General features: G+C 41.6%; 1 protein-coding gene and 1 long non-coding RNA gene across 7 annotated transcripts in view; one reads left to right on the forward strand and one right to left on the reverse strand.

The window, feature by feature from the left end:
- Positions 1-12168, forward strand: part of ZNF12 (zinc finger protein 12) — a 59763-nt gene extending 47595 nt beyond the window's left edge. For 4 of the 5 annotated variants that reach the window (XR_012325959.1, XM_073791872.1, XM_073791873.1 and 1 more), the window contains one exon: positions 11616-12168. Coding sequence is in view for 4 of the 5 variants with exons in the window: in XM_073791872.1 (XP_073647973.1) it covers positions 11616-11620 (5 nt within the window). In the remaining variant the exon portion in view is untranslated. Of the gene's footprint in view, positions 1-6358 lie in introns of all 5 variants that reach the window. The other variant, XM_073791870.1, reaches the window with a different exon arrangement.
- LOC109549236 (uncharacterized) lies at positions 53-24842 on the reverse strand. 2 transcript variants are annotated; one of them, XR_012325960.1, is made up of 7 exons: positions 24504-24842; positions 23939-24137; positions 23540-23686; positions 22869-23016; positions 11934-12057; positions 11554-11650; positions 53-3048 (listed from the first exon to the last, which is right to left on the reverse strand). It is a non-coding gene; the product is annotated as an uncharacterized lncRNA (long non-coding RNA). The 2 variants fall into 2 exon arrangements; XR_004522209.2 differs by having other exon boundaries at positions 53-8904.
- Between the last annotated feature and the right edge of the window lie 1454 nt (positions 24843-26296).

Consider the following 26296-nt stretch of genomic DNA (forward strand, 5'->3'; position numbering starts at 1 on the left):
ACTAACCTGGAAATACCTTTTAAATTCAATAATATGTGTGCTTTATCATGCAGTAGTACCCCAATCTGTTGATAGATCCCAGAGAACTTCTATACACAGGAGGATGTATATACAGGGAATTTCACCACAGCAGGACTTTTGAGATATCCTAGGTGACTGTCATTAGAAGAGGTGAGTAAAATGTGGATCAAGCAGTGGGGTGGTGTCCAGCAGTTAGCAGTGTGTGCTTTGTTGTAGCACAGCTGATTAACCCTTTTAGATATGAATGAAAGAAAAATGGATGGAATGAGATTTCGTGCAACTAAAAAATGTTTACATCAAAGTTACACACACACCCTCATAGAGGCTACAGTAGTATGTGCTTAAGGTCATACCTTCATCAGTGTGAGTACCTGTGGGGGAAGGGATGGAATTGGGGTTTGGCATGAAGAAACAGTGGGGTCCACACAGAAACCAATGCTGATAATAAGTATGTTTTTAACTGAGTAGTACAGTTAACACTGTGCCCAGGACTCCTCCAGAAATATGAAAACATGCACATAGGAAAAGTAAAGGCCCCTAATTAAAATCCCCAATAATGTTTTATTCTGTTCAGTTTTAGCCAGAATTTTATAGCTTAGGTACCTAAATGATGCCTCCTGTGCCTTTTCTGGCAACTTCTACCCAAGCCAACTTTCAGGAAAATGGCACAGCTGCTTGTAAACGTTCTTATGATGAAAGAGTTATACATGTGAGTGTCTGCATCACTTTGTAGAACTCAGTGTAATAAACTGGGCTGCTGACTGTACTACAGTGTTACCCTGCTTTGTTTATGAAAGAGATTCCCCCTTCAGTTTCAACTGGCACATCACTGGAGATTTGACTTCTCAACTTACCTTTTAGGTAGGTGTAGCCAGGTGATTATGTTGGAGCCCATTAGGGAAATCTGTGTCATCCTCTGAGTCACATTCTTAAAAGAGTCACATTCTTAAAAACTGCCTTTTTTCCTTCCCTTGCTTGGGCTGTGTTTGATAGAACTTATTATTCTAAAACATATAAAAACCATTCTTGGTTTATGCTGTACAAAAAAGAGGCAGTAGGCCAAATTTGGCCTATGATCCATATTTTGCCGACTCCTGCTTAGGGGATGGAAAAGTAATATGTTGAAGGGAAACTTCTCTGGATAACACCATGGAACGGGATGAGGAGGGTCCCCTACCTCCCTGGACCCCCTGTTTGGAATTGTACATGAGATTTCAATCTCTTGGTTCAGCCACTTTGCTTGGCAGCCAATCTGACACTTACACAGAATTAGCCAACAAAAAATGAACTGCAGTCATGTCTTCTAAAATGCAACCTATGCCTTCCTCCAAAACTTAGTGGTACACTAATGATGAAATACAAGAGTGACTCTTAGAAAGTAAAAGGCAGCCCACTCAAAATCTTTTTAACAATAATTTTTTCAACAAGATTATTCATGGAATCAACAGAATCCTAATAAATACTAGCACACTGTAATAGTATTAAATTCCTAATTAAATATGCAGTATTTTACCTTCAGAAAAATGTGTGCGCCCGCCCCTCCCCCCAAAGAAAAAGAAAAATGTTCACCCAGATCTTGGTTTGTAATTATTCTCCACTAAATGGAACCAGAGCTCTTAAGAGTAAAAGCTTATTCCAATGCTGATTAGGAAAATTAAGTGTAGAACAGTCATTTGTATTAGCAATCAGGAAGTGCTCGAAAACTGACGAGAAGTGATTTCACCAAAAATGGCAGAGTAGAGAAATCTGTCCCCCTCCCCCAACATGAACAATTAATGAGCTGGCAACGTTGGCAAAACTCTAGAATCTAGTCTGGGACTTAGAACCACCAAGGAAGCTTGATAAGGGCAACACTTTGCAATGAGAAAGCTGCCCACCCACTGTCCCCCACATCTCTGGTCACCAGCCCGATTGCTGGCAGCCTGAGCCCCAGGCACAGGTTGCTGGGGGCAGGGCAAGAATGAGACCTTACCCCACAGGGCTGTGCTTGTGGGCCTCACCTGTGGGCTGCTGTCTGTAAGTCAGTAACAGGGCGTCCCTTTGTTGTTTCCTTGACTCAGAACAGTCTTCCCAGAGGGCTGGTGCCAAAGGCATTTAAAGGCACAAGTCCTGGGGGTGGAGGCAGCAACCTGGTGGGCAGGATGACAGTCAAAGTGAGCAGCAGACGTATTGAGAAGCCTGGGAAGGGACAGGTTGGAAAATGGAGTTGTGTGTGGCAATACGAGCTTTTGAAAAGCTTCCTAGTGCACATCGTGTGTGCCCAGGTGAGACACAGCTGAGAAAAGACCTGAAAAGTCCCTATGCTCTCACCTGGACTGGCCTGCAGGCTCCATGTAAGCTGGAAGTGAAGGCTAAGGCAGAGTGGAACCAGCCTGGCTAAGCGCTGAAGGAGTGCCCAACACAGCCAGCCTGCAAAACTGGGGGAATGTCCCCTTATTTTGGCTCCAGGTGTTTACAGAAGCTGACAAAACACAGCTGACCTCTGGAAGCTAATGGAACAGAATTAAGTGGCCACACAATATACAGATTCAATGCAATCCCTATCAAGTTACCAATGGTATTTTTTACAGAACTAGAACAAAAATTTTTTACGTTTGCACAGAAACACAAAAGACCCCAAATATCCAAAGTAATCCTGAGAAAGAAAAACGGAGCTGGAGGAATCAGGTGCCCTGACAAAGCTAATCAAAACAGTATGGTACTGAAAAAAAAAAACAAACATAGAACAATGGAACAGGATAGAAAACCCAGAAATAAACCCACGCACCTATGGTCATCTGATTTATGACAAAGGAGGCAAGAATATACGAGAAGACAGTCTCTTCAATAAGTGGTGCTGGGAAAACTGGACAACTACGTGTAAAAGAATGAAATCAGAACATTCTCTAATACCATACACAAAAACTTAAAATGGATTAAAGACCTAAGTGTAAGTAAGGCCAGACACTATAGAACTCTTAGAGGGAAAACATAGGCAGAGAACACTCTTCGACATAAATCGCAGCAGTATCTTTTTGGATCCACCTCCTAGAATAACGAAAATAAAAACAAAAAACCAAATGGGACCTAATTAAACTTAAAAGCTTTTGCACAATAAAGGAAATGATAAACAACAAAAAGTCAACCCACAGATGGGGAAAAAAATATTTGTAAATAAAGCCACTGACAAGGAATTAGTCTCCAAAATATACAAACAGCTCATGCAGCTCAGTATCAAAATAACCCAATCAAAAAATGGGCAGAAGATCTAAATAGACATTGCTCCACAGAAGACATACAGATGGCCAAAAAGCACATTAAAAGATGCTCAGCATTGCTAATTATTAGAAAATGCAAATCAAAACTACAATGAGGTTATCACCTCACAGTAATCAGACTGGCCATCACCAAAAAGTCTATAAACAATAAATGCTGGAGAGGGTGTGGAGAAAAGAGAACCCTCCTGCACTGTTGGTGAGAATGTAAATTGGTGCAGCCACTATGGAGAACAGTATAGAGGTTCCTTAAGGAACTAAAAATAGAACTACCGTATGATTCAGCAATCTCACTCCTGGGCATATATCCAGAGAAAACCATAATTCAAAAAGATAAATGCACCCCAATGTTCATAGCAGCAGTATTTACAATAGCCAAGGCATGGAAGCAAACTAAATGCCCATCAACAGAGGAATGGATAAAGAAAACGTGGTACATATATATAATGGAATATTACCCAGACACAAAGAATGAAATAACACTATTTGTAGCGACGTGGATGGACCTAGAGATTATCATACTAAGTCAGACAAAGACAAATATGATATCACTTATATGTGGAATCTAAAAAAAATGATACAAACGAGCTTATTTACAAAACAAACAGATTCACAGACTTCAAAACAAACTTATGGTTACCAAAGGGGAAAGGTAGGGGGAGGGATAAATTAGGAGTTTGGGATTAACATATACACACTACTAAATATAAGATAGATAACCAACAAGGACCTATTATATAGCACAGGGAACTATATTCAATAACTTGTAATAAATCACAATGGAAAAGAATATGAAAAAGAATACATATATTCTTTATGAATCTTTATGAATCACTTTGCTGTACACCAGAAACTAACATGACATTGTAAATCAACTATAGTCCAGTATAAAACAAAAACTAAAAAGAGTTAAGTGGCCACACATGACGAAGGATATCGACTTATAAAAATAGCTTAGAAAAGTCAATAAGGACACAAACGACAAGAACCCACAACAAAAAATCCCTGGGGCAGGGGGAGAATCTGATTTCCAGAGTTCCCACGTTATCTAAAATGTCTAGTTTTCAGCAAAAAATTACAAAACATGCAAAGAAAGTATGGCCCACTCACAGGAAAAAGACCAACAGAAACCGTCTCTGAGCCCTGCCTCTGGTTGGGGGGAAGTGGTCCAGCCAGTGGGATTAGGAGTGCCACTCAGTAGGCAGCTACTTTAGACTAAATTTAAATTCAATCAGAATCCCAAAAAGCTCTGGAGAGGAGCCTGGTAAATCCGTTCTAAAGGTCGCCTCTAAGAATTGATGTGGGAAAAGCCAAGAAAGTCTTGAAAAATAGAAATGAAGAGGGACTTGGAGAAGTGTTACAAAGCAAGAACAATTAAAATGCCACTTTAGTTAATTAGCACAAGTGTAAAATGTGAGCTATATAAATAAAAATCTGGAAAGAACCAGAGTACTTACAACCTGTGAGTCAGGACAGAGAAGGCAAATAAGACAATGTAACCAAGCTGCCTGCAGCTCCAAGGTCAAAACAGACCAACCACTGGTCTACAATCATTTGCTGAGCCTGTGCTCTAGAGCCTGTGAGCCACAACTACTGAGCCCATGCGCCTAGAGCCCACGCTCCGCAACAAGAGAAGCCACCACAATGAGAAGCCCACACACCGCAACAAAGAGTAGATGCAGCCAAAAATAAACAAATAAATAAAAACAAATTTATAAAAAAAAATAACAAAACATGGAGTATAGACTGTCATAGCCCCATGTCAATCCATGTACCCTATGAATCAGAATCTACAGGTAAGTGATGTAGGCCTGTGTACTTAGGAAATGCTTTCTGAATAAACGTATCTATCAGCATTAATAGATGAGCATATCTATTATATACTATACATCAAATTAAGGAAGAGTTAAAAAAAAAAAAAGACGCCCCCCAGATGGGGACAAAGGCCTCAGCAATAACCAGATGCTCTCAGGTATCACAGTATATGATGAGGTCTGAAATCCTTATGGCTCAGCTGCTAAGTGAAATGGGAATTCTAAGAGGGGAGAGAGTAAGAAGCACTTCAAAACAGAGGTGAGTACTTGAGCTCAAACATAAACTAAGTGTAAAATATGCACAACAAGCATTAACTACATGCCAGGCACAGTCCTAAGCCCTTTCTTAAGGATCTGGACAGGCAAACCTCAAGAAGAGGTGCAGATGTGGGTAAGATGTATGAGCAGTATTTAGAAGGAGGATCATATGGAACTTACCATGAGTTTTTGAGTAACATCAACAAAAAAGGATGAATATGGACTGATATGTTTAAGAAAAGGTATCTTAAGTAATAGAGGACAACCCTAGGATTATATAAGGCCAGCAACAAGACGAAACAGATGCTTTAGATTTAAAAGTATATACTTACAGTTAGGAATGAAATAAGGCATCAGAGACTAAGGTTCTGGTTTTAAGTAAGGTCACTGGAAGGTAAGAATAAAAGCTATAGAAGACAGTTTTCAAAAGAAAATTAAAAATAAGAGGAACTATGGACAGATCAGTATTACAGGTACTTTTCATGGTTGTCAGATACGGAAGAAGAAAAGGATTAGAACCCAAGTAAGTGGAAATAAGGAACGTGAGAAGATTTACAATTTGGAAGAAATGATTTTAGGGTTAGTTTCTGCCACACTGACAATGAAAAGGCTAGAACACCTCAGGTAAAGCAGAGAGTAGAGGGCAGACGAGGCGGAGATAGAGGACGTGGGAATTTTTCAGTCACTGGGTAAAGTGAAAACCTTAACTCTTAGGAACAGATGAGGTACGGGGAAGGGACATTGTAAGACCTAGTTCTTGACAAACTCTTCCCAGCAGAGTGATCATGTGATCAAAACTGCTTGCTATTGAAAGACGTCTTAATTTTTGCCAAATTTGAGCACAGAAAATGCTATTTCACTGTCATACTTTTTACTTCTCTTATTACGAATGAAGTTGTAGATATTCTCATTTATCATTTGTGTTTTTGTTTCCCACTTGTGTTTCCTTTTCATGTATGTCTTTTGTCCACTTCTCTGTTGGGTTGTTTGACTTTTTCTTATGAATTGTAGGAGTTCATTATTCAACAAACTTTTATTGAATGCTAAACTGTGGCTGGCACTATCCTAGACAGTCGAAACACAGACATGAAAGAAAACAAACCCTGTTCTCATGAAGTTTACATTCCAGTGGGAGGAAGCAGAAATTAAGTAAAATGAATAATGTATAATGTCTTATTTAAATTTGTTTGAGAAAAGCCATGAATGTATTTTGGATATTAAGCCTTTGCTGGTTATATATGTTACAAATAACTTCTCTCACTCTATGCCATGAATTTTGAATTTTTATGGTGTTTTGTAATGAGTGAATGTTCTTAATCTATTTTTTTCTTCTAAAACAGTATTTTTGTGCTGTTTGAGAACCCTTTTATAAGGATTGTACATAGATGATACATATATATCAAGAGCGTACATATATTCCCCTTTTATATAGTTATAAACATATTCCACTATACTTTCTTCTAGAAGTTTTATATATTTTACTTTTAAATTGATTTCTGTATAATGGTAAAAGACAAATGTTTTCTCCATATGAATAATTTTCTCAACAGCACTTATTGAATTACCTCCCCTTTGTCTGTTTCTCACATATCTGATTTCCATATGCGTGGAGCTAGTTCTGGAATCTTCTGATCCGTTTATTCTTCTTTTTTTTTTTTTTTTTAAGCCCTGCCTTCCCTGGCTCTTAGCCTCATTCTCCCATCTTCAAAGGCACCGATGTTGCATCTCTCTGTGCCTTTATTCAGTAGTCAGGACTTCCTCTGACCACAGCTGGGAAATGTTCTGATTTTTTTTTTTTTAATTTATTTATTTTTGGCTGTGTTGGGTCTTCGTTTCTGTGCAAGGGCTTTCTCTAGTTGTGGCAAGTGGGGGACACTCTTCATCGCAGTGTGCGGGCCTCTCACTATCACAGCCTCTCTTGTTGTGGAGCACAGGCTCCAGACGCGCAGGCTCAGTAGTTGTGGCTCACGGGCTTAGTTGCTCCGCGGCATGTGGGATCCTCCCAGACCAGGGCACGAACCTGTGTCCCCTGCATTAGCAGGCAGATTCTCAACCACTGTGCCACCAGGGAAGCACCCTGATCCGTTTATTCTTACATTAATATCACACTACAGCCAATAGCTAGCACTGAATTTGAAAGGGCAAGCTCCCCCTAGTTTTTCTTAGCCTTCTAAACTGCTTTGTTTATTTTGGGACGTGGCTATTCCACACAAATTTTAAAATTTTATATCTAATAATCCTAAAATCTTAAGTCCTTTATGTTTTAATTCTATCCTGATAATCAATCCCCACTTCAGTTTTAGACTTAGTTCTCACTTAAATAGCACTCAAAAACAATCTTCTGCTATTTTATACTTTACCATTTCTTGATTAAAGTTCATGTTCTAGAAAATTCTTTACAAAGAATTCACGAAAACAATATTTCCCTGCATTCTTGCATGTTCAAACTTACTGTTGTTACTTTAGCTGAATAACATTTTGTCTACATATAAAATTATTGGGATTTACTTTTAGTTCTTAAGGATTTTGTAATTCTTTCTCCACTGCTTTTAAAAGCACTGGATGTTATTATGGACGTCTGAGATCAACTTGATTTTTTTTCTCCCCCTTAAAAATGACTGGGGAGTTCCCTGGTGGCCTGGTGGTTAGGATTCAGTGCTTTTGCTGTTGTGGCCCAGGTTCAAACCCTGGTCAGGGAACTGAGATCCTGCAAGCCAAGCAGCACAGCCAGAATTTAAAAGAAAAAAGACTTAATTCAAGTGCTGGGGATCTAATGTAGAGCATGGTGACTATAGTTAATAATATGGTATTGTACCCTTGAACGCTGTTGCAAATATATCTGAATCATTCTCACCCCCCCCAAAAAAAAACCACACATACAAATTACCTGTTAACTACGTAAGGTGATGGATGTGTTAATTATCTTAATCTTGGTAACCATTCTACAATATATGTACATCAAATCGTCACACTGTACGTTTTAAATATATACAATTATATTTGTCAACATTCCTCAACAAAGTTTTAAATGACTTAATTCTTTGGTTTTGCAGACCAAAAAGAACCTTTCTTTCTTTAAAAATCTAGTAACTTCCCTAGGATACACCATGGTGGTGACAGTTCTGAGTTAGTTTCCCGTAAGTTAGTCCTTTTCATGTAGACTCCAGTCTTCTTTCATACCAGGAAGCTTCTTTGAAATGTATCTCTAAGTATTTGTTCTATTCAATTATCTCTGGCTTTCCACATGGGGGGCTGGATGGTGTGCATGCTGAACCTCCTTTTCCAGTCTTCCACATGTGACCCCTTTAACTGTGCCCCGATTCCCATTCCATCTGCTCACTTCCTGTGCTCCTCTCTTCCAGGCCCCTCACTATGTTTTCAGCTCTTTGTGCTCCTTCCAATTCTACACATTTTTACTGTCAGGATGTTTCTTCTTCCAGTTCATTCCTGAGCACTGGAAGCTTTCAGACAATCTCCTGTGTCTCTTCATCTCTCCCCTCAGTGCTTATATATGGTTCCTTGTGCTTTTGAATCATAAAAGCAATTGCTTCATTAAGCTGTGAAACATTCATAGTGAGATACTTGGTCACAATATTTCTCTCTTCTATGACAATATTTTTCAGGTGCGTGTTCTTCACTTACTAATTTTTTTTTTTTTTTTGCCTTTTCTTTTTTTCTCTTTCTCCCTTTTTTTTTTCTTAGGAAGACATCCATGCATCCTGCACTGGCTGCTTAGGACCAAGGACTTAACATTGTATTTGATTATTTTTTATTTCTCTCTGAAAACCTATGGGCATTTTCACGTGCAAAGTCTTGTTTATCCCCCAAATGCTACAAAGACCAATACTTTACACAGTTAAGGGTTATGTGTGTGATTCCACCCTGAATCCCACTTCTCTGCTTCTCAGAACCAAAGCAGGTAACAAGGAAGTTCCTGCCACAATCTTGTTCGGTCCCTTCCTGATGTTTTACCAAGGGTTAGTCACCTTGCATTTCTTTCTGAGGTCAGCAGCCCTGGAGGTCTCTCTCTGGTTCCAATTCCAGGTGCCTGTACCCAGCTTGATTTTTTATTGCTTTCAACAGTTCTTCCCCTTATGTCATGGTTTCAAGTTTAGCTATTTCTCAGATTTATACAAAATACCAGTCTGCAACTCATTTCTCAATCTCCTAGTTGGTTTTAGATGGTTTACAGGAACGAAGGGAGAAAACGCTGACTTCATATTTCCAATTTCAAACTAGAAATTCATTGTGTCCTTCTTGACAAGCACCTTTCTTGCCCTCCAGACATCTCTCTGGGTTTTCTTCTCTGTTACGCTTGTGACTCCTACGTGTTGTAAGGCTGTGGGTTGCAGCCTCTTTTCCTGTCTATCCACATCCACTGCCCAAGGCCCAGTTATGTCTGCATACCACCCTTCAACTCATGACTTTCAAATTTAATCTGCACTCCTGTCTGTTCTCCAACTCCAGATCTGTATGTCCAAGGGCCTTATCAACATCTAAATTTGAATAATCATCTCAAGTCACTGACGCTTCTCAAAGTCACTTCTTAAAAAATTTGCCCCGAACTGCTCCTCCCCACTTTTCCCATCTCAGTGAACACTTCCCACCCCAGCAGGTTGCTCAGACTAAATACTGAGGTCATCCTCAGCTCCCCACCCCGTTCTCTCACTCCACATCCTACCCAACAGCAAATCCTACTCTCCCAACGTGGAGCCACATTTCATCACGTCTACCCCCTCCCTCACTTCACATCTGAGCCACTGCAAACACCTCTTTGCTGTCGAGAGCTGAAACCGTCAACATCCACACAGCTTACTCTCTGCATTACCATGTCTACTGTTCTACTGTGTTACCGGCAGACTTTCCTGCCCCATGAAACTCATGCCCAGGAAAATAAAAGTTGCAAATGATCTTACTGTTCATTTCAGAAGCTTCCTCAAAACCCTTTTAAACAAACTTCTCACCTTTCCCATAGATACTATACTACTTATTCTCCAAGACCTGTCCACAAATCCTAAACTGTTAAATCATAATTCTTACCCAAAAGTTATTAAGCCCCTGAATTAAAAAAATATACTTTAAACTATACCCTCAAATCTCATAAATAACCTTTGTTCACTCTTTTCCAAGATGCTACGAAGACTGTCAGGGTGAGCAATAAATTAAGATTTGCCTTCACAATGGTGGTGGTCAGTATTTCAGGAGCCAGCATTTCACACTGTCTTTATGCTTTTACTTTGTCCACCACCCTTGTCCCCGTCCCCAATTTCCTCTGCATAGTAGCAAAGAAATTCTTTTAAAACATACTCTTCTGCAGAAATCCAGTAATAGCTACACAACTCGCCCCAAATGAAGTCAAAGCCCTCGCCCTCGCCGTGTCCTGTAACACATCATTTGGCCCCTGGCTACCTGTCTGATGTCACCTCCCACCAGCATCCCTCTCAGGTGCTCCCCTGCCACCACTCTGGCCTCCCTGTTTTCCTCAGAGCACTTCCAACAAACTCCTGCCGCAGGAACTTGGCCCTGTGGCTGTTCCTTCGCCTGGAACCCCCAGGAGCCACATGACTCACCTCCTTCCTTCTTTATCTGCTCTAATGCTGACATCATCAGAAAGGCATTCTCCAACCACCTTTTACAAGAGCACACCCCGCTCTCTATCTCCTGTTTTAGTTCTTTTCACCATTCTCGTCACCACTGGATGTGTAAACTTATTTATTCACGTCTCCTCCTCCTGCTAGCTTGTAAGCTATAGGAGTTCAGGAACAGTGTTTGTTCATTGGTGTATCCCCGACACCAGGAGCGAGGGTGGCACAGAGTAAAAATATCTGCAGAATGAATTAATAAATGCCTGTGGGGAAAACTGAAAAGAAAATAGTCCATGAAAATGGAGAGAAGATGAATACTAGAAAGGAGAAACCAAGAACAAAGGTCAGGAGGCAGGCAGGGGGTCAACACTGGGCACAGAATGGTCACCTTCCCTAAAAGTCAGGCCAGAGAGGAAAGCGCTGGTACTTAAGAGTGGTGGATGGAAATGTGGTTCAGGTTTTCTGAGGCAGGCTGGCTCACCGTTCAGTTACTTCCCAAGGTCTGAAGCCCCTACATAGAAGTACTGAGACAGACACCAAAGGTCTCAACTTCTGGACCAATCCATCTGGGTCTGCTTTTCCAGTGGCTTCTTTTTTTTCACCTGATAATGACTAACTCACCTGGATCACTCCGGCATGGAAATGCTTTTCTCTAATGGCCATGGCTCTTCTCCTTGCTCTAGCTTGAAGATCACCTCTGGTTTGCTGACGCAGTACCCTGTGAGTGAGATACAGGGTTAAGACTTCAGACAAGTTGCTTGGACATCGGGGGCCCTGAAGGACAATGAAGGTGCCGGTTCAGGAGTCACATGATAATGGTGCCCATTTGAACCTTTATTTAGGGACGTGAGAGCAGAAGCCTTCTTTCTGTGCTCAATAGCAGCACTCATTTCTGACCCGTGAGGTGTGCAGATATCATAAAGCTCCGCCAAGGGCTCGTAAGCTTTGGCGGCTAAGAAACAATGCACACGCTGAGGCGCGATACAGGGAAGACGCCTCACCCACGGAGACCAGCATCACATCCCGGTACAGGGTCCTCCACATGCAGGTCAGCTGTAGCCTCTCATCCCAGGTGAAGTCCACAGGCACGTCCTTGAATGACACGGATCCCTGGCCAGCACACTTCTGTTCAAGCCAAAGAGATCAGTATTGGGTGATGTGAGAGAGATGGGAAATAATTCTTAACATGTTGATTTTGAGAGTTTACCATAAATATTATATAGGCTGCCTATTCTATACCTTGTTTTGTGGTTTACTTTGTGGGATAAAGTGATATCATAATAGGAAAATCCAGATTGTAGATTAACTTATTAATTCAAACAAAAAAAACTGAAGTTTCTACCTTGTGTCTGAAACTATCCTAGCTTGCCAAGAATATTGACCTAAATCAATCTTTTTTGTTTTTCTTTGTTTGCGGTACGCGGGCCTCTCACTATTGTGGCCTCTCCCATTGCAGAGCACAGGCTCCGGACGCACAGGCTCAGTGGCCATGGCTCACAGGCCCAGCCGCTCCACAGCATGTGGGATCTTCCCGGACCGGGTCACGAACCTGTGTCCCCTGCATCGGCAGGCAGACTCTCAACCACTGTGCCACCAGGGAAGCCCCTAAATCAATCATCTTTATTTGGCCTTTAAGAAGCTTAAATCTGGGGAGACGGGCTAAACATGAGTCAGCCTCTCATGCCAGAGCACAACCTAAAACAAGTTAAAGGAAATTTTCAGCTGCCGTGCATTGCGAATAATCACATTGTTAATCACTCAGCATCTCTGTGCTTTGAGTCTCTTCTCTGTTGATTCACTTTGTTACAAAGCAGAAACTAACACACCATTGTAACGCAATTATACTCCAATAAAGATGTTTTAAAAAAAAAAAAAAGCTTAAATCTTGGTAAGGAGAAAAATCATACCTATGAATACTTATCGTGTAATAAGGTATTATTAGAGCTATGCTAGAATCAGTGTTATATAATGTAGGAGATATGACTATTTTGTATTGTCAGGTCGGGATTCACAATAGCAGATCTTCATTAATGTGGTGCAAGCACATACACAAAGTCAAAGAGGTATGAAAAACACACAGCAGTATGACAGGAACAGGGGAACAGGGCAGGGCCACGAGAAGAGGAAGAACTGCAAAGGTGTTCAGCAGCACATTGTGCAGTAATTCTGGACTCATCCGTGTAGTTGAGTGGTCTCCAAAATACTTCATCACCATCCTGGCAGTAAACTTTTGAGCACCCCCAATTTATTTATTTTTAGTAAGTACTATATACATTCTGCTAATCCACATGATAATAAGCTTAATTTATCTTTTTTTTCCTCATTAAAAGTTTAAATGTAATCAACCTGTTTTCCTCCCAATGGAGAAGAAAGCACTGGGATATCTTGTGCCTCCACAGGTGGGAGGTGTGACCACTGAAGAAATGAGGAGCTGGTGAAGACACACATGCAATCACCATGGTAGCTGTAACGTTTACATTAAACAGCAGCAAGGAAGATCTCAAATCAACAACCAAACATTACAATTTAAGGAACTAGAAAAAGAACAAATTAAACCCAAAGCTAGCAGAAAGAAGAAAATAATAAAGATTAGAGCAGATGTAAACAAAACAGAAAACAGAAAAACAGAGAAAATGAAACCAAAAACTGTTTTTTAAAAAAGATGAACAAATTTGACAAACTTTTACCTAGATGGAATAAGAAAAAAAAGGGAAGACTCAAATTACTAAAATCAGAAATGAAGATATGAACGTTACTACCGATTCTGCTGAAGTAAAAAGGATTATGGGAGAGTACTATGAACAACTGTACAATAAATTGGATTACCAAGATGAAATGGAAAAATTTTTAGAAACATAAAATCTACCAAGACTAAATCATGAAGAAAATAGGCACACTGAATACACCTATAACTAGTGTGGAAATTGGGTCAGTAACCAAAAACATCCCGACAAATAAAAGTCCTGGACCATGGCTTCACTGGTTCATTTTACCAAACATTTAAAGAAAAGCTGGGCTTCCCTGGTGGCGCAGTGGTTGAGAGTCTGCCTGCCAATGCAGGGGATACGGGTTTGTGCCCTGGTCTGGGAAGATCCCACATGCCGCGGAGCGGCTAGGCCCATGAGCCATGGTCACTAGGCCTGCATTCCCGGAGCCTCTGTTCCGCAACGGGAGAGGCCACAACAGTGAGAGGCCCGCGTACCGCAAAAAAAGAAAGAAAGAAAGAAAAGCTAATACTGGGACTTCCCTGGCAGTCCAGTGGTTAAGACTCCACGCTTCCACTGCAGGGGGCATGGGTTTGATCCCTGGTCAGGGAACAAAGATTCCACATGCTGTGCAGCACAGCCAAAGAAAGAAAGTAGAGCTAATACAAATCCTTCTCAAACTTTTCCAAAAAATTGAAGAAGAGCGAATGCTTCCTAACTCATTCTATGAGGCCAGCATCACCCTTATAACAAAGCCAGACATAGATGTTGCAAGAAAACTACAGACCAATATCCCTTATAATACTACAAAGCTACAGTACTAAAAATGGTGTGGTACTGGCATAAAAACAAACAGACAAAAGGAATAAAATAGCCCAGAAATAAACCCTCAAATTTATGCTCAAATGCTTTTTGACAAGGTTGTCAAGACCACCCAATGGGGAAAAGATAGTCATTTCAGCAAATGGTACTGGGAATACTGAATATCCACATGCAGAAGAATAAAGTTGGATCTTTACTTAACCTCAAATAAAAAAATTAACTCAAAATGGATCAAAGACCTAAATGTAAGACTTAAAACTATAAAACTTTTAGAAGAAAACAGGGCAAACGCTTCATGACTCAGTATCTGGCTATGATTTCTTGGATATGACACCAAAGGCACAGGGAACAAAAGAAAAAACTGGACTCCCTGAAAACTAAAAATGTTCTGCATCAAAAGACACTATCAGGGCTTCCCTGGTGGCACAGTGGTTAAGAGTCCGCCTGCCGATGCAGGGGACACGGGTTCGTGCCCGGGTCTGGGAAGATCCCACATGCCGCAGAGCGGCTGGGCCTGTGAGCCATGGCCGCTGAGCCTGTGCGTCCGGAGCCTGTGCTCCGCAATGGGAGAGGCCACAACAGTGAGAGGCCCGCGTACCGCAAAAAAAAAAAAAAAAAAAAAAAAAAGATACTATCAACAGAGTAAAATGCAACCCACAGAATGGGAGTAAATATCTGCAAATCATTATGTCTGTTAAGGGATTAATATCCAGAATATATAAAGAACCCCTAAAACTAAACACCAAAAACTCCCCGAACATCCAATTCAAAATGGACAAAGGACCTAGACATTGCTCCAAAGAGAATACACAAATAGCCAATAAGCACATGAAAAGATGCTCAATATCACTGATCATTAGTGGAATGTGAATTAAAACTACAATGAAATATCACCTCACACCCATTAGGACGGCTACTATGAAAACAAAAAACACAACAAAACACAACCACCACTACAAAATAACAAGTGCTGGAGAGGATGTGTAGCCATGGGAACTCTTGTGCACTGTTGGTGGGGATGTGAAACAGTACAGCTGTTACAGAAAAGGGTGTGGCAGTTCCTTAAAAAATTAAAAACGGAATTACCATATGACCAAGCAATTCCACTTCTGGGTATATACCCAAAAGAACAGAAAGCAGGATCTTAAAGAAATATCTGGGGCTTCCCTGGTGGCGCAGTGGTTGAGAATCTGCCTGCCAATGCAGGGGACACGGGTTCGAGCCCTGGTCTGGGAAGATCCCACGTGCCGCAGAGCAACTAGGCCTGTGAGCCACAACTACTGAGCCTGCGCGTCTGGAGCTTGTGCTCCGCAACAATAGAAGCCGCGACAGTGACAGGCCCGCACACCGCGATGAAGAGTGGCCCCCGCTCGCCACAACTAGAGAAAGCCCACACACAGAAACGAAGACCCAACACAGCCAAAAATAAATAAATAAATAATTTTTTTTAAAAAAAGAAATATCTATACACCCATGTCCATAGCAGCATTACTCACATTAACTAAAATGTGAAAGCAACCCAAGTGTTCACTGACGAATAAATAAGCAAATGTGATATGTATATACAATAGAAAGGAAATTTTCACATATGCCACAACATGGATGAACCTTGAGGACATTATGCTAAGTGAAATAAGACAAGCACAAAAGGACAAATACTACATAAAACCATTTATATGAGATACTTAGAATAGTCAAAATCACAGAGACAGAGAATATAATGATGGTTGCCAGGGGCTAGAAGGAGGAAGGAATGTGAAGTTATCGTTTAATGGGTACAGAGTTTTAACTTTATAAGATAAAGAGTCATGTGGATGGGTGGTAGTGACGGTTGCACAACATTATAAATGTACTTATTTAACACTACTGAATACTTAAAATGGTTAAAGTGATTTTTTTTTATTTTTTGGAGTATAGTTGATTTACAATGTTGTGTTAGTTTCAGGTGTATAGCAAAGTGTATCAATTATACATATACATGTATCCACTCTTTTTTAGATTCTTTTCCTACGTAGACCATTACAGAGTATTGAGTAGAGTTCCCTGTGCTACACAGTAGGTCCTTATTAGTTATCTAAAAATGATAAATTTTATATGTGTATTTTACCACAACAAAAAAACTGGGGGAGTGGGGGGAACTCCATTAAAGATAAGAGTTTGAACACCCCTCCCCACCATGTACATGGATGGAGAAAGACACACCATGATAATACTAATCAAAAGAAAGCAGGAGTGGAGTGGCTATATTATTTTCAGACATAGCAGACTTCAAAGTAAGAAAAGTTATCAAGGATAAAGAAAGTCATTCATAATGATAAAGGGGTCAAATCTCCAAGAAGAGGTAACAATCCTTAACATGTATGCACCTAACAACAAAGTGTCAAATACATCGGCAAAAAGTGATAGAACTACGAGGAGAAACAGATGGAATCTAATGTTGGAGACTTCAACACAGCTCTATCACAAACAGTGGGCAGAAAATCAGTAAAGACACAAAGACAAACCTCATTTTACTGTGCTTCACAGATACTGCCTTTTTTTTTTTAATACAAGTTGAAGGTTTGTGGCAACCCTGCATTGAGCAAGTCTACTGCCGTCATTTTTCTAACAGCATCACTTTTTAAATTAAGTTACGTGCATTTTTTTAGGCATAATGTTATTGCACACTTAACAGACAACAGTACAGTGTAAACATAATGTTTTTTTGTTTTTTTTGCGGTACTCGGACCTCTCACTGTTGTGGCCTCTCCCGTTGCGGAGCACAGGCTCTGGACACGCAGGCTTAGCGGCCATGGCTCATGGGCCTAGCCACTCCGTGGCATGTGGGATCTTCCCGGACCAGGGCACGAACCCGTGTCCCCTGCATCAGCAGGCAGACTCTCAACCACTGCGCCACCAGGGAAGCCCTGTAAACATAATTTTTACAGGCACTGGAAAACCGAAAAATTTGTGTGACCCATTTCATTATGATATTCGCTTTACTAGGATGGTCTGGAACCAAACCCACAATATCTCTGAGGTTTGCCTGTAGCTGAACTCAACAACACCATCAGTCAATTGGCTCTAATTGACATCTATAGACTGCTTCATCCAACAAAAGCATAATACACATTCTTCTCAAATTCACATGGAATATTCACCAAGATAGACCACATTCTGGGCCATAAAACACACCTTAATAAATTTAAAAGAACAGAAATCATACAATGTCTAACCTCTCAGACCACAATGGAATTAAACTATAAATCAGTAACAGAAAGATAGCTGAAAAACTCTAAAATACAAGAAGATTAAACAACACATTTCTAAGTAACACATGGGTGAAAGAAGAAATCTCAAAAGAAATTTTAAAATATTTTGAACTAAATGAAAATTAAAACACAATTTATTGTGTGAGGCAGCAAAATCAATACTAAATTGATAGCATTGAGTGCATATATTTAGAAAAAAGAAAGATCTAAAATTAGTCATCTGGGCTTCCCTGGTGGTGCAGTGGTTGGGAGTCCACCTGCCGATGCAAGGGACACGGGTTCGTGCCCCGGTCCGGGAGGATCCCACATGCCGTGGAGCGGCTGGGCCTGTGAGCCATGGCCACTAAGCCTGCGTGTCCGGAGCCTTGCTCTGCAGCGGGAGAGGCCACAACAGTGAGAGGCCCGTGTACCACAACAAATAAATAAATAAATAAAATCAGTCATCTAAGATTCCACCTTAGGAAACTATATGAAGAACAAATTAAATCAAAAGTAAGCAGAAGAAAAGAAATAATAGAAACTGGAGTAGAATCAAAATGAAATTTCAAAAGAAACTGAAAATAGGAAATCAATGGAGAAAAATCAATGAAACCAAAAGCCGATTCTTTGAAAAGATCAATAAAATTAATAAACCTCTAGCTAGACTAAGAAAAAGAGAAAACACAAATTACTAATATCAGAAATGAAAGTGGGGATATAACTACAGATCCCATTGACATTAAAATAATAAAGAAATATAATGAGTAACTCTCTGCCCACAAATTTGACAATGATGAAGTGGACCAATCTGTTCAAAGTCACAATCTACCCAACTCACACAAGAACAAATACACAATCTAAATAAGGCTGTATTTTTAAATTGAGTCAATAATTAATAACCTTCCAAAACAAAAAGAACCAAGCCTAGATGGGTTCACTCATAAATTCTACCAAACACTTATGAAAGAAATTATACTAAATATCTACAATCTCTTTCAGAAAATAGAAACAGGGAACAGTTCCTACCTCTTTGTCTCAAGACAAAGACATTACAAGATAATAAAACCACAGACAAATATCTCTCATGAATATAGATGCAAAAATCCTTCACAAAATATAAAAAGAAATACACACCACAATGGGAGAGGCCACAACAGTGAGAGGCTCACATACCGCAAAAAAAAAAAAAAAAGAATCCGTTTGCCAACGTAGGGGACATGGGTTCAAACCCTGGTCCAGGAAGATCCCACATGCCGCGGAGCAACTAAGCCTGCGCACCACAACTACTAAGCCTGCGCTCTAGAGCCCACGCTCCACAACTACTGGAGCCCATGCACCATAACTACTGAAGCCCACGCGCCCCAGAGCCCACACACCGCAACTACTGAGCCCATGCGCCTCAACTACAGAAGCCTGTGCGCTCTAGGGCCAGTGTGCCGCAACTACTGAGCCTGCATGCTGCAACTACTGAAGCCTGTGCCCCTAGAGCCCATGCTCCGCAACAAGAGAAGCCACCGCAGTGAGAAGCCCATGCACCACAACGAAGAGTAGCCCCTGCTAGCCGCACCTAGGGAAAGCCCACACACAGCAATGAAGACCCAACACAGCCAAAATAAATAAATAAACTCTCAGTAAACCAGGAACAAAGAGGAACTTCCTCAACTTGATAAAGAAATCTACAAAAGCCTACAGATAACATCATACATAATGGTGAGAAACTAGCAGCTTTCCCACTAATATAAGGAACAAGGCAAGGATGTCCCCTTTCACCACTCCTTTTCAACACTGTACTGGAAGTCCTAGCTAACGCAACAAGACAAGAAAAGGAAACAAAAGGTATACTGATTAGGAAGGAAGAAATAAAACTGTCTTTGTTGTCAGATGACAAAATCGTCTATGTAGAAAATCTGAAAGAATCAACAAAAAAGTCCTGAAACTACTAAGCGATTATAGCAATTTTGCAGGGCACAAGGTTAATATATAAAAAAAATATATAAAATATATCATTTTTCTATATAACATCAATGAACAAGTGGAATTTGAAATTAAAAACAGTATCATTTACATTCACTCACCCCCCAAATGAAATACTTATGTATAAATCTAACAAAATACATACAAGATGTATATGAGGAAAACTGTAAAACTCTGATGAAAGAAATAGAGGAACTAAATAAATGGAGAGATATTACATGTTTGTGGACAGGAAGACTCAATGTTACCATGATGTCAGTTCTTCCAAACCTGATCTACAGATTCAATGAAATCTCAAAATCCCAGTCAATTATTTTGTGGATATCAACAAACTGGTTCTAAACTTTTAAAAAGGCAAATGACCCAGAATAGCCAAACAATATTGAAAGAGAGGAACAAGGTTGGAGGACGGACACTACCTGACTTAAAGCCTTACTGTAAAGCTACAGTAATCAAGACAGTGAAAGAATAGACAAATAGATCAATGAAACAAACTGGAGATCCAAGAAATAGACCCACATACATGTAGTCAACTGATCTTTGACAAAGGAACAAAGACAATACAATGGAGCAAAGACAGTCTTTTCAAAAAATGGTGCTGGAATAACTGGACATCCACATGCAAAAAAAATAATCTAAACACAGACTTTACACCCATCACAAAAGTTAACTAAAAATTGATCACAAACTTCACTAAAATACAAAATTACAAAAGTCTTAGAAGATAACACAGGAGAAAATCTGATGACTTTCAGTTTAGCAATCACTTTTTAGACACAGCACCAAGGGCATGATCCATGAAAGAAAGAACTGATAAGCTGTACTCCATTAAAATGAAAAATTTCCACTCTGTCAAAGACACTGTCAAGAGAGTGGAAAGACAAGCCACAAACTGGGAGAAAATATCTGCAACAGACACATCTGATAAAGGACTATTATCCAAAATATACAAAGAACTCTTAAAACTCAACAATAAGAAAACAAACAACCCAAGACTTTAAGGGACTGCTTACCAAAGAAGATATACAGATGACAAACAGTAAGCATATGAAAAGATGCTCCACATCACATGTCATTAGGGAACTGCAAATTACACCAATGAGATTCCACTATACACCTGTTAGAATGCCCAAGATCCAGAACACCGACAACACCAAATGCTGGTGAGGATGTGGAGCAACAGGAATTCTCATTCACTGCTGATGGGAATGCAACATGGCACAGCTACTTTGGGAGATAGTTTGATGTTTGCTTACAAAGATAAACATGCTGTCACCGTACAACCCAGGAATCATGCTCCCTGGTATTCACCCAATGAAGTTAAAAACTTATGTCCACACAAAAACCTGCACACAGATGCTTATGGTAGCCTTACTCTCAACTTCCCAAATTTGGAAGCGACCAAGATGTTCTTCAGTAGGTGAATGGATAAACTGTGGTACATCTAGACAATGGAATACTATTCAGCACTAAAACAAAATGAGCTATCAAGCCATGAAAAGAAGCGAAGAAATCTTAAATGAATATTACTAGGTCAAAAAAAGCCAATCTGAAAAAGCTACATACTGTATGATTCCAACTATACGACATTCTGGAAAAGGCAAAACAATGGAGACAATGAAGTGGTTGGTGGGGGGAGGGGAGGCAGGGAGGGAAGGGAGGGATGAACAGGTGGCGCACAGAGTAGTTTTAAATGCAGTGAAACTACCCTGTATGATACTATAATGGTGAATACATGTGACACATTCATCAAAACCCACAGAATGTACAACACCAAGAGTGAACCCTAATGTAAACTATAGATTTTGGGTGACAATGATGTGTCAGCGTAGGTTCATCCACTTTAACAAGCGTACCGTCTGGTGGGGATTGTTGATAATGGGGAAGGCTGTAGGTGTCTGGGGGCAGGTGGTATATGGGAAATCTCTGTACCTTCAGCCCAGCTTTGTTGTAAACCTAATACTGCTCAAACAAACACGAATTCTTACAAAAGCAACAATAACAAACATACTCCACCTTGCATGATCCAAGATAGCATTCAGAGAAGGGAAAGGAGACCCCAATTCTCCTGGATGGCCCTGCTCTGTATTCAGGTAGGGTGATTATCCAGTCAGAGCAGAGTTTGCTTCCCAAGCCTACCATTTGCTTATTCAGCCACAAACACGTGATGAGCACCTACCAGGAACAAGGCACAGGGTGAGGAACGGAAAATATGAAGATGAACACGGCATGAACATGGACTTTGAAGGGCTAATGGCCTGTCAGCACAGACACAAACAGGTAATTTCCACGCAATGGACAAAGTGCAGTGACAGGGGCAGCAGGGGCATTGTGGAGCACAGAGGGGAAGGGCAATTAATCCAGAGGGGGACAAAGAAAGAGGAGAAGGGCTTCCTGGAAGAGATCTCCCCCAAGTTAGCTCCTGAGAGATGAACTGGAGACTCAGGAAAGGAAGTGGAACAGGGCTCCCAGGTCAGCCCGCAGGACAGAGACGTGAGTGAGATGCACAGGTGGGTGGTAACCGGCTGTGTTCAGGAAGTTATGTCAGGTTTGGGGTCACTGGAGACCACTGTTACATGTTTACTCTTTAAATGTCACCTTCTCTAAACTGTGAACTCCATCAAAAAGGGACCAGGTCTCTACATCGTTTTGAGCAGAGTCTGTGGCACACAGTTCAGTACCTCACACACTAATCAATCACTGTTGAATAAAATGTAGAATATGAGAATTTTTTTAATATTTAATAAAACAAAGAGAAATAAGAAGTGGTTCTGTTCTCAACAGCCTTAATTTCATGATAAGAACTCAGCCTTTCCCCTCTGGAGGGCCAGAAGCTATTCAAGTGGTTTCCATACTGAAGTGGCATCATCTGAATAGCATTTCAGATTCCTCAGGAGGACAGACTTAACCTCGGGGAGAAAGAAGCAAAAACTGTTCCAACAGTGCAGGGGAGAGAAGATGAAGCTCTGATAAGGGGAGAAAGAATTAAGCAGAAAACACAGGTTTAAGAAATGATGACATCTTAAAGGTAGTAGAGCCTAGATGCTACCCAGGATGAGGTGAGGGGTGGGAAGAATAGGATGAATCCCATTTTGGTGGCTTTTTATCTATTTCCACTTTTCCATCTTAACATATGAACACCCTAAAAAAAGCCATGAAATCCACTGGAAAATGAAATAGGGAATAGAGAAAAGAAATACTTCACCTGGGATTGTTCATTTTCTGTTGTTCTTGGAAGACTGTCAAAACCTGGGAAGGCATTCCTGGAAGAGGAGGAAAGAGGAACAGGATGATGAGAGCTCCTCAACGCTCTTCCTAAAAACTTCCACACGCCAGCTGGGTAACCTTTAATCCTGGAGAAGGAGAGGAAGGTTAACACCTGCCCCTTTGTGACTCCTTAAACCCACAATGTTCCCTACTCCTTTAACTATTTATGTTCCCCTCTCACTAACACAGAAGTATTTAAAGCAGAATTATTAAGCATATGATAGCATCTCAAAATATGAAATATGATGCCTTCATTAAAACATATAGCAGGGGGAAAAACCCTAAAGGCTATTTTGCGTAACTGTTTTTCTACCAAGATGTTAACCCCCCGAGTCCGAGAATCCTCATAAAGTTTTGAAAAAAGGGACAGGTGCCTTAAACTTGTTTTTTTAAAAAGAAAAACTGTTTCTTCTAACTTGCTTTTTCTCAAAAGGATTTTTTTAATATTTATCTTTTTTTTTTTTTTAATGGCTGCACCTGGTCTTAATTGCAGCACAGGGGATCTTTAGTTGAAGCATGTGGACTTCTTAGTTGCAGCATGCATGCGGGATCTAGTTCCCTGACCAGGGATCGAACCCGGGCCCCTGCATTGGAAGCATGGAGTCTTACCCACTGGACCACCAGGGACATCCTCAAAAGGATTTTTTTAAGAGGAAATGTGTTTCCGTGAGATCGTGTGGACAGCACATGCCAGGACTTCTATGTGCCTCTTACTGATTCTTCACAAGTCATTTCCCCTTTCAGGCTTTTTCCCTTCTGTCAAATGAAAAAAAAAAAAAAGATAATCCTGGCAAACCGTCTGGGAACTACTACTCTTGACTCTAAGAACAGGAACGACAGAAACCAGCTTCTGGAAAGAACTGGTGGAGAATGAAGGGAGGGGAGGTTGCCATTGGGGGTGGGGTTAAAGATAAAAGCTTCCCAGCTGCGGAATCCCCCAGCATCCCACCACTCCCGCCACATGTCACACTCAGTCCCAGCTCCCTTCTGTCTTCCAAAGTGACTCACAGCTGATGGTGGTGAAATCACTCAAGCCTCCGCCCTCCGGGCGATACGCTCCTTTTCTGGGTTTCTTCCGCTTCTCTTCTGAAGCTCCGATGCGTCTTGGGTCAGAGGCTAGAAGGAGCGGGGGTTCTTCCCTGTGAGATTCCCGTTCCTGGAGTCCCCCTCCTTCCGGCTCAGTAGAGATGCTCTGTTCCAGTAGAGCCTAGGGGACAAATTCACTTCAGCGGGAACCTTCATCCGGGTGCCATATCTGCCTCTCTGAGAACACGCAGCTCCAGAGACCTCAGGCCGCACTTCTACGACCGCAGAGAAGGCTGAGGACAAAGGCGGGCTGGCCGCGGCTTAAGTGCCCTCGGCCCCTGGACGGCACAGCTGCGGGGCGTCTCCGTCGCGGCCGGAGGCTGCTCCGGACAGCGCTGGGCCAGACAGATACCAGTCTAAGGGAACTAAGGAAACCCGGGATGCACACCGCCGCCGCAAGCCTCGGGCACACACGCTTCGGTTACGTATTCGGGCCCGAGGAACGCGCGCCACGCCGCGCCGAGAAGCATCAGGGGGCTAGTCTTACCTCCCCGGGCTGCGAGGCCCGATGGGGTCTGTCGCTCAGTCCTCTGGGCCGCGTTCGGGCCGCCTCGGCGATTACGAGGATGGAGACCCCGCAGCCAGCGCGGCCTCTCCCACAAACGCGGCCCTTCCCGCGCGTTCGCTCGGGACCCCCAGTCTCCCTCCATTCAGTGTGGACGCGGCCCAGGCGGCGCTGCCTCTGCCTCTGCCTCCGCCCCGCGCCCCTCTTCGCAGCCTCGGGAGGCCCGCGCTGAACAGGACGCCGACCTCCAGGGCCTACCGCCCGCCCCACGCGCGGCCGCGCCCAGACAGGCCCGAGACCACCAGGGAGCCCCGCCGAGAACCGACGCGCGCCTGCGCACAGAGCCCGACGCCGATATAGGTCCTCGGCGAGCTCCGCCCACTGTGGGGCGGGGCCTGCGCGGGGCCCTTCCCTCTCCACCCCCAACCCCCCCCACATCGCCCCAACTCCCACAACCCCGTCGCTCCCCACGTCATCCCCACCTCTCCTAGTCCGACCTCACCTGCCCCTCCCCCTACACGCCCCCGCCCCTACATCACCCGCACAGCACCCTAGCCCCTACCGCTCTGCATCACCATCACCCCCACCTGGAGATGACGGGCCTCCTCGCAGCCGCCAGCTAGAGAGAGATTTAAGAACACAGATGAAAAAGTTAACCAAATTAGCCCGGCCAAGCAATTTTTTTTTCTTTTTTTTTTTTTTTTGGCATTGCTGCCGGGCTTGTGGGATGTTAGGTCCCCTACCAGGGATGGAACCCGCCCCGCCGCAGCGAAAGCTTGGAGTCCTTACCACTGGACCGCCAGGGAATTCCCCAAGCAATTTTTTTTTAATGTGAAAGAAAAAGAAGTAACGGGGGTGCAAAATTTAAGATTCAATACACGAAAATTGAAGGTAAGTCAAAATTCACACAAGTGAAGTGGGGTGGGGGGAAGTATCTCACATTCTCCCAGAGATGACTGTGCTGAACCGTTAGGCACGCATCTTTCTGACATTTTTACCATAAGGAAAAAATTCAAAAAGATCATGAGCTAGAGAACAGGCCTAGGAGAAAGGGTATTTAGCACTTTACCAAATGGTAAAGGGGCCTTTGGGATTGGTGGGGAGTATTCAATATACTATGTTAGCTCAACCAGTGACTGCACTCAAATACAATTAGTGTTAAACTCCTAGTTCACACATTAGGATAAATGAGTTTTACCTGGATTCAACATTTTTAAATTCAAAAGAAAATTCTTAAAGCATAGTGAATTTTAGAAATATATAATCAATAGGGAAAACATACGACAACAGAGAAACCATTAAACTAAAAACTGTTTTTATTTTAGAAAGTTACACATTTCAGTTTCAGATTAAAAATTGCAACTAAGTTTAAAGAAAAACTAAGAAAAGGTCTTTATAACATATATAAGAAACAAAGACTTTATAATTTTAATGTATTAGCAGCTTTTATAAATCATTGAGAAGATCAACATTATTGTCACTTCTTTAAGATGTGAAAAGGGAATTAAAAGACAGGATGTATCAATAAGTGAACAATAAATATATTTAAAAGTCTCGTGATAAATAAAAGACATCAAAATTTAAGATATTTTTTGAAAATAAAATTTGAGAAGAATAAAATAATAGGAATATCCAGGACTTCCCTGGTGGCGCAGTGGTTAAGAATCCGCCTGTCAATGCAGGGGACATGGGTTTTATCCCTGATCCGGGAATATCCCACATGCTGCGGAACAACTAAGCCCGTGAGCCACAATTACTGAGCCCGTGAGCCACAA

Source organism: Tursiops truncatus, chromosome 15, assembly GCF_011762595.2.
Source record: "Tursiops truncatus isolate mTurTru1 chromosome 15, mTurTru1.mat.Y, whole genome shotgun sequence".
Taxonomy (NCBI): domain Eukaryota; kingdom Metazoa; phylum Chordata; class Mammalia; order Artiodactyla; family Delphinidae; genus Tursiops; species Tursiops truncatus.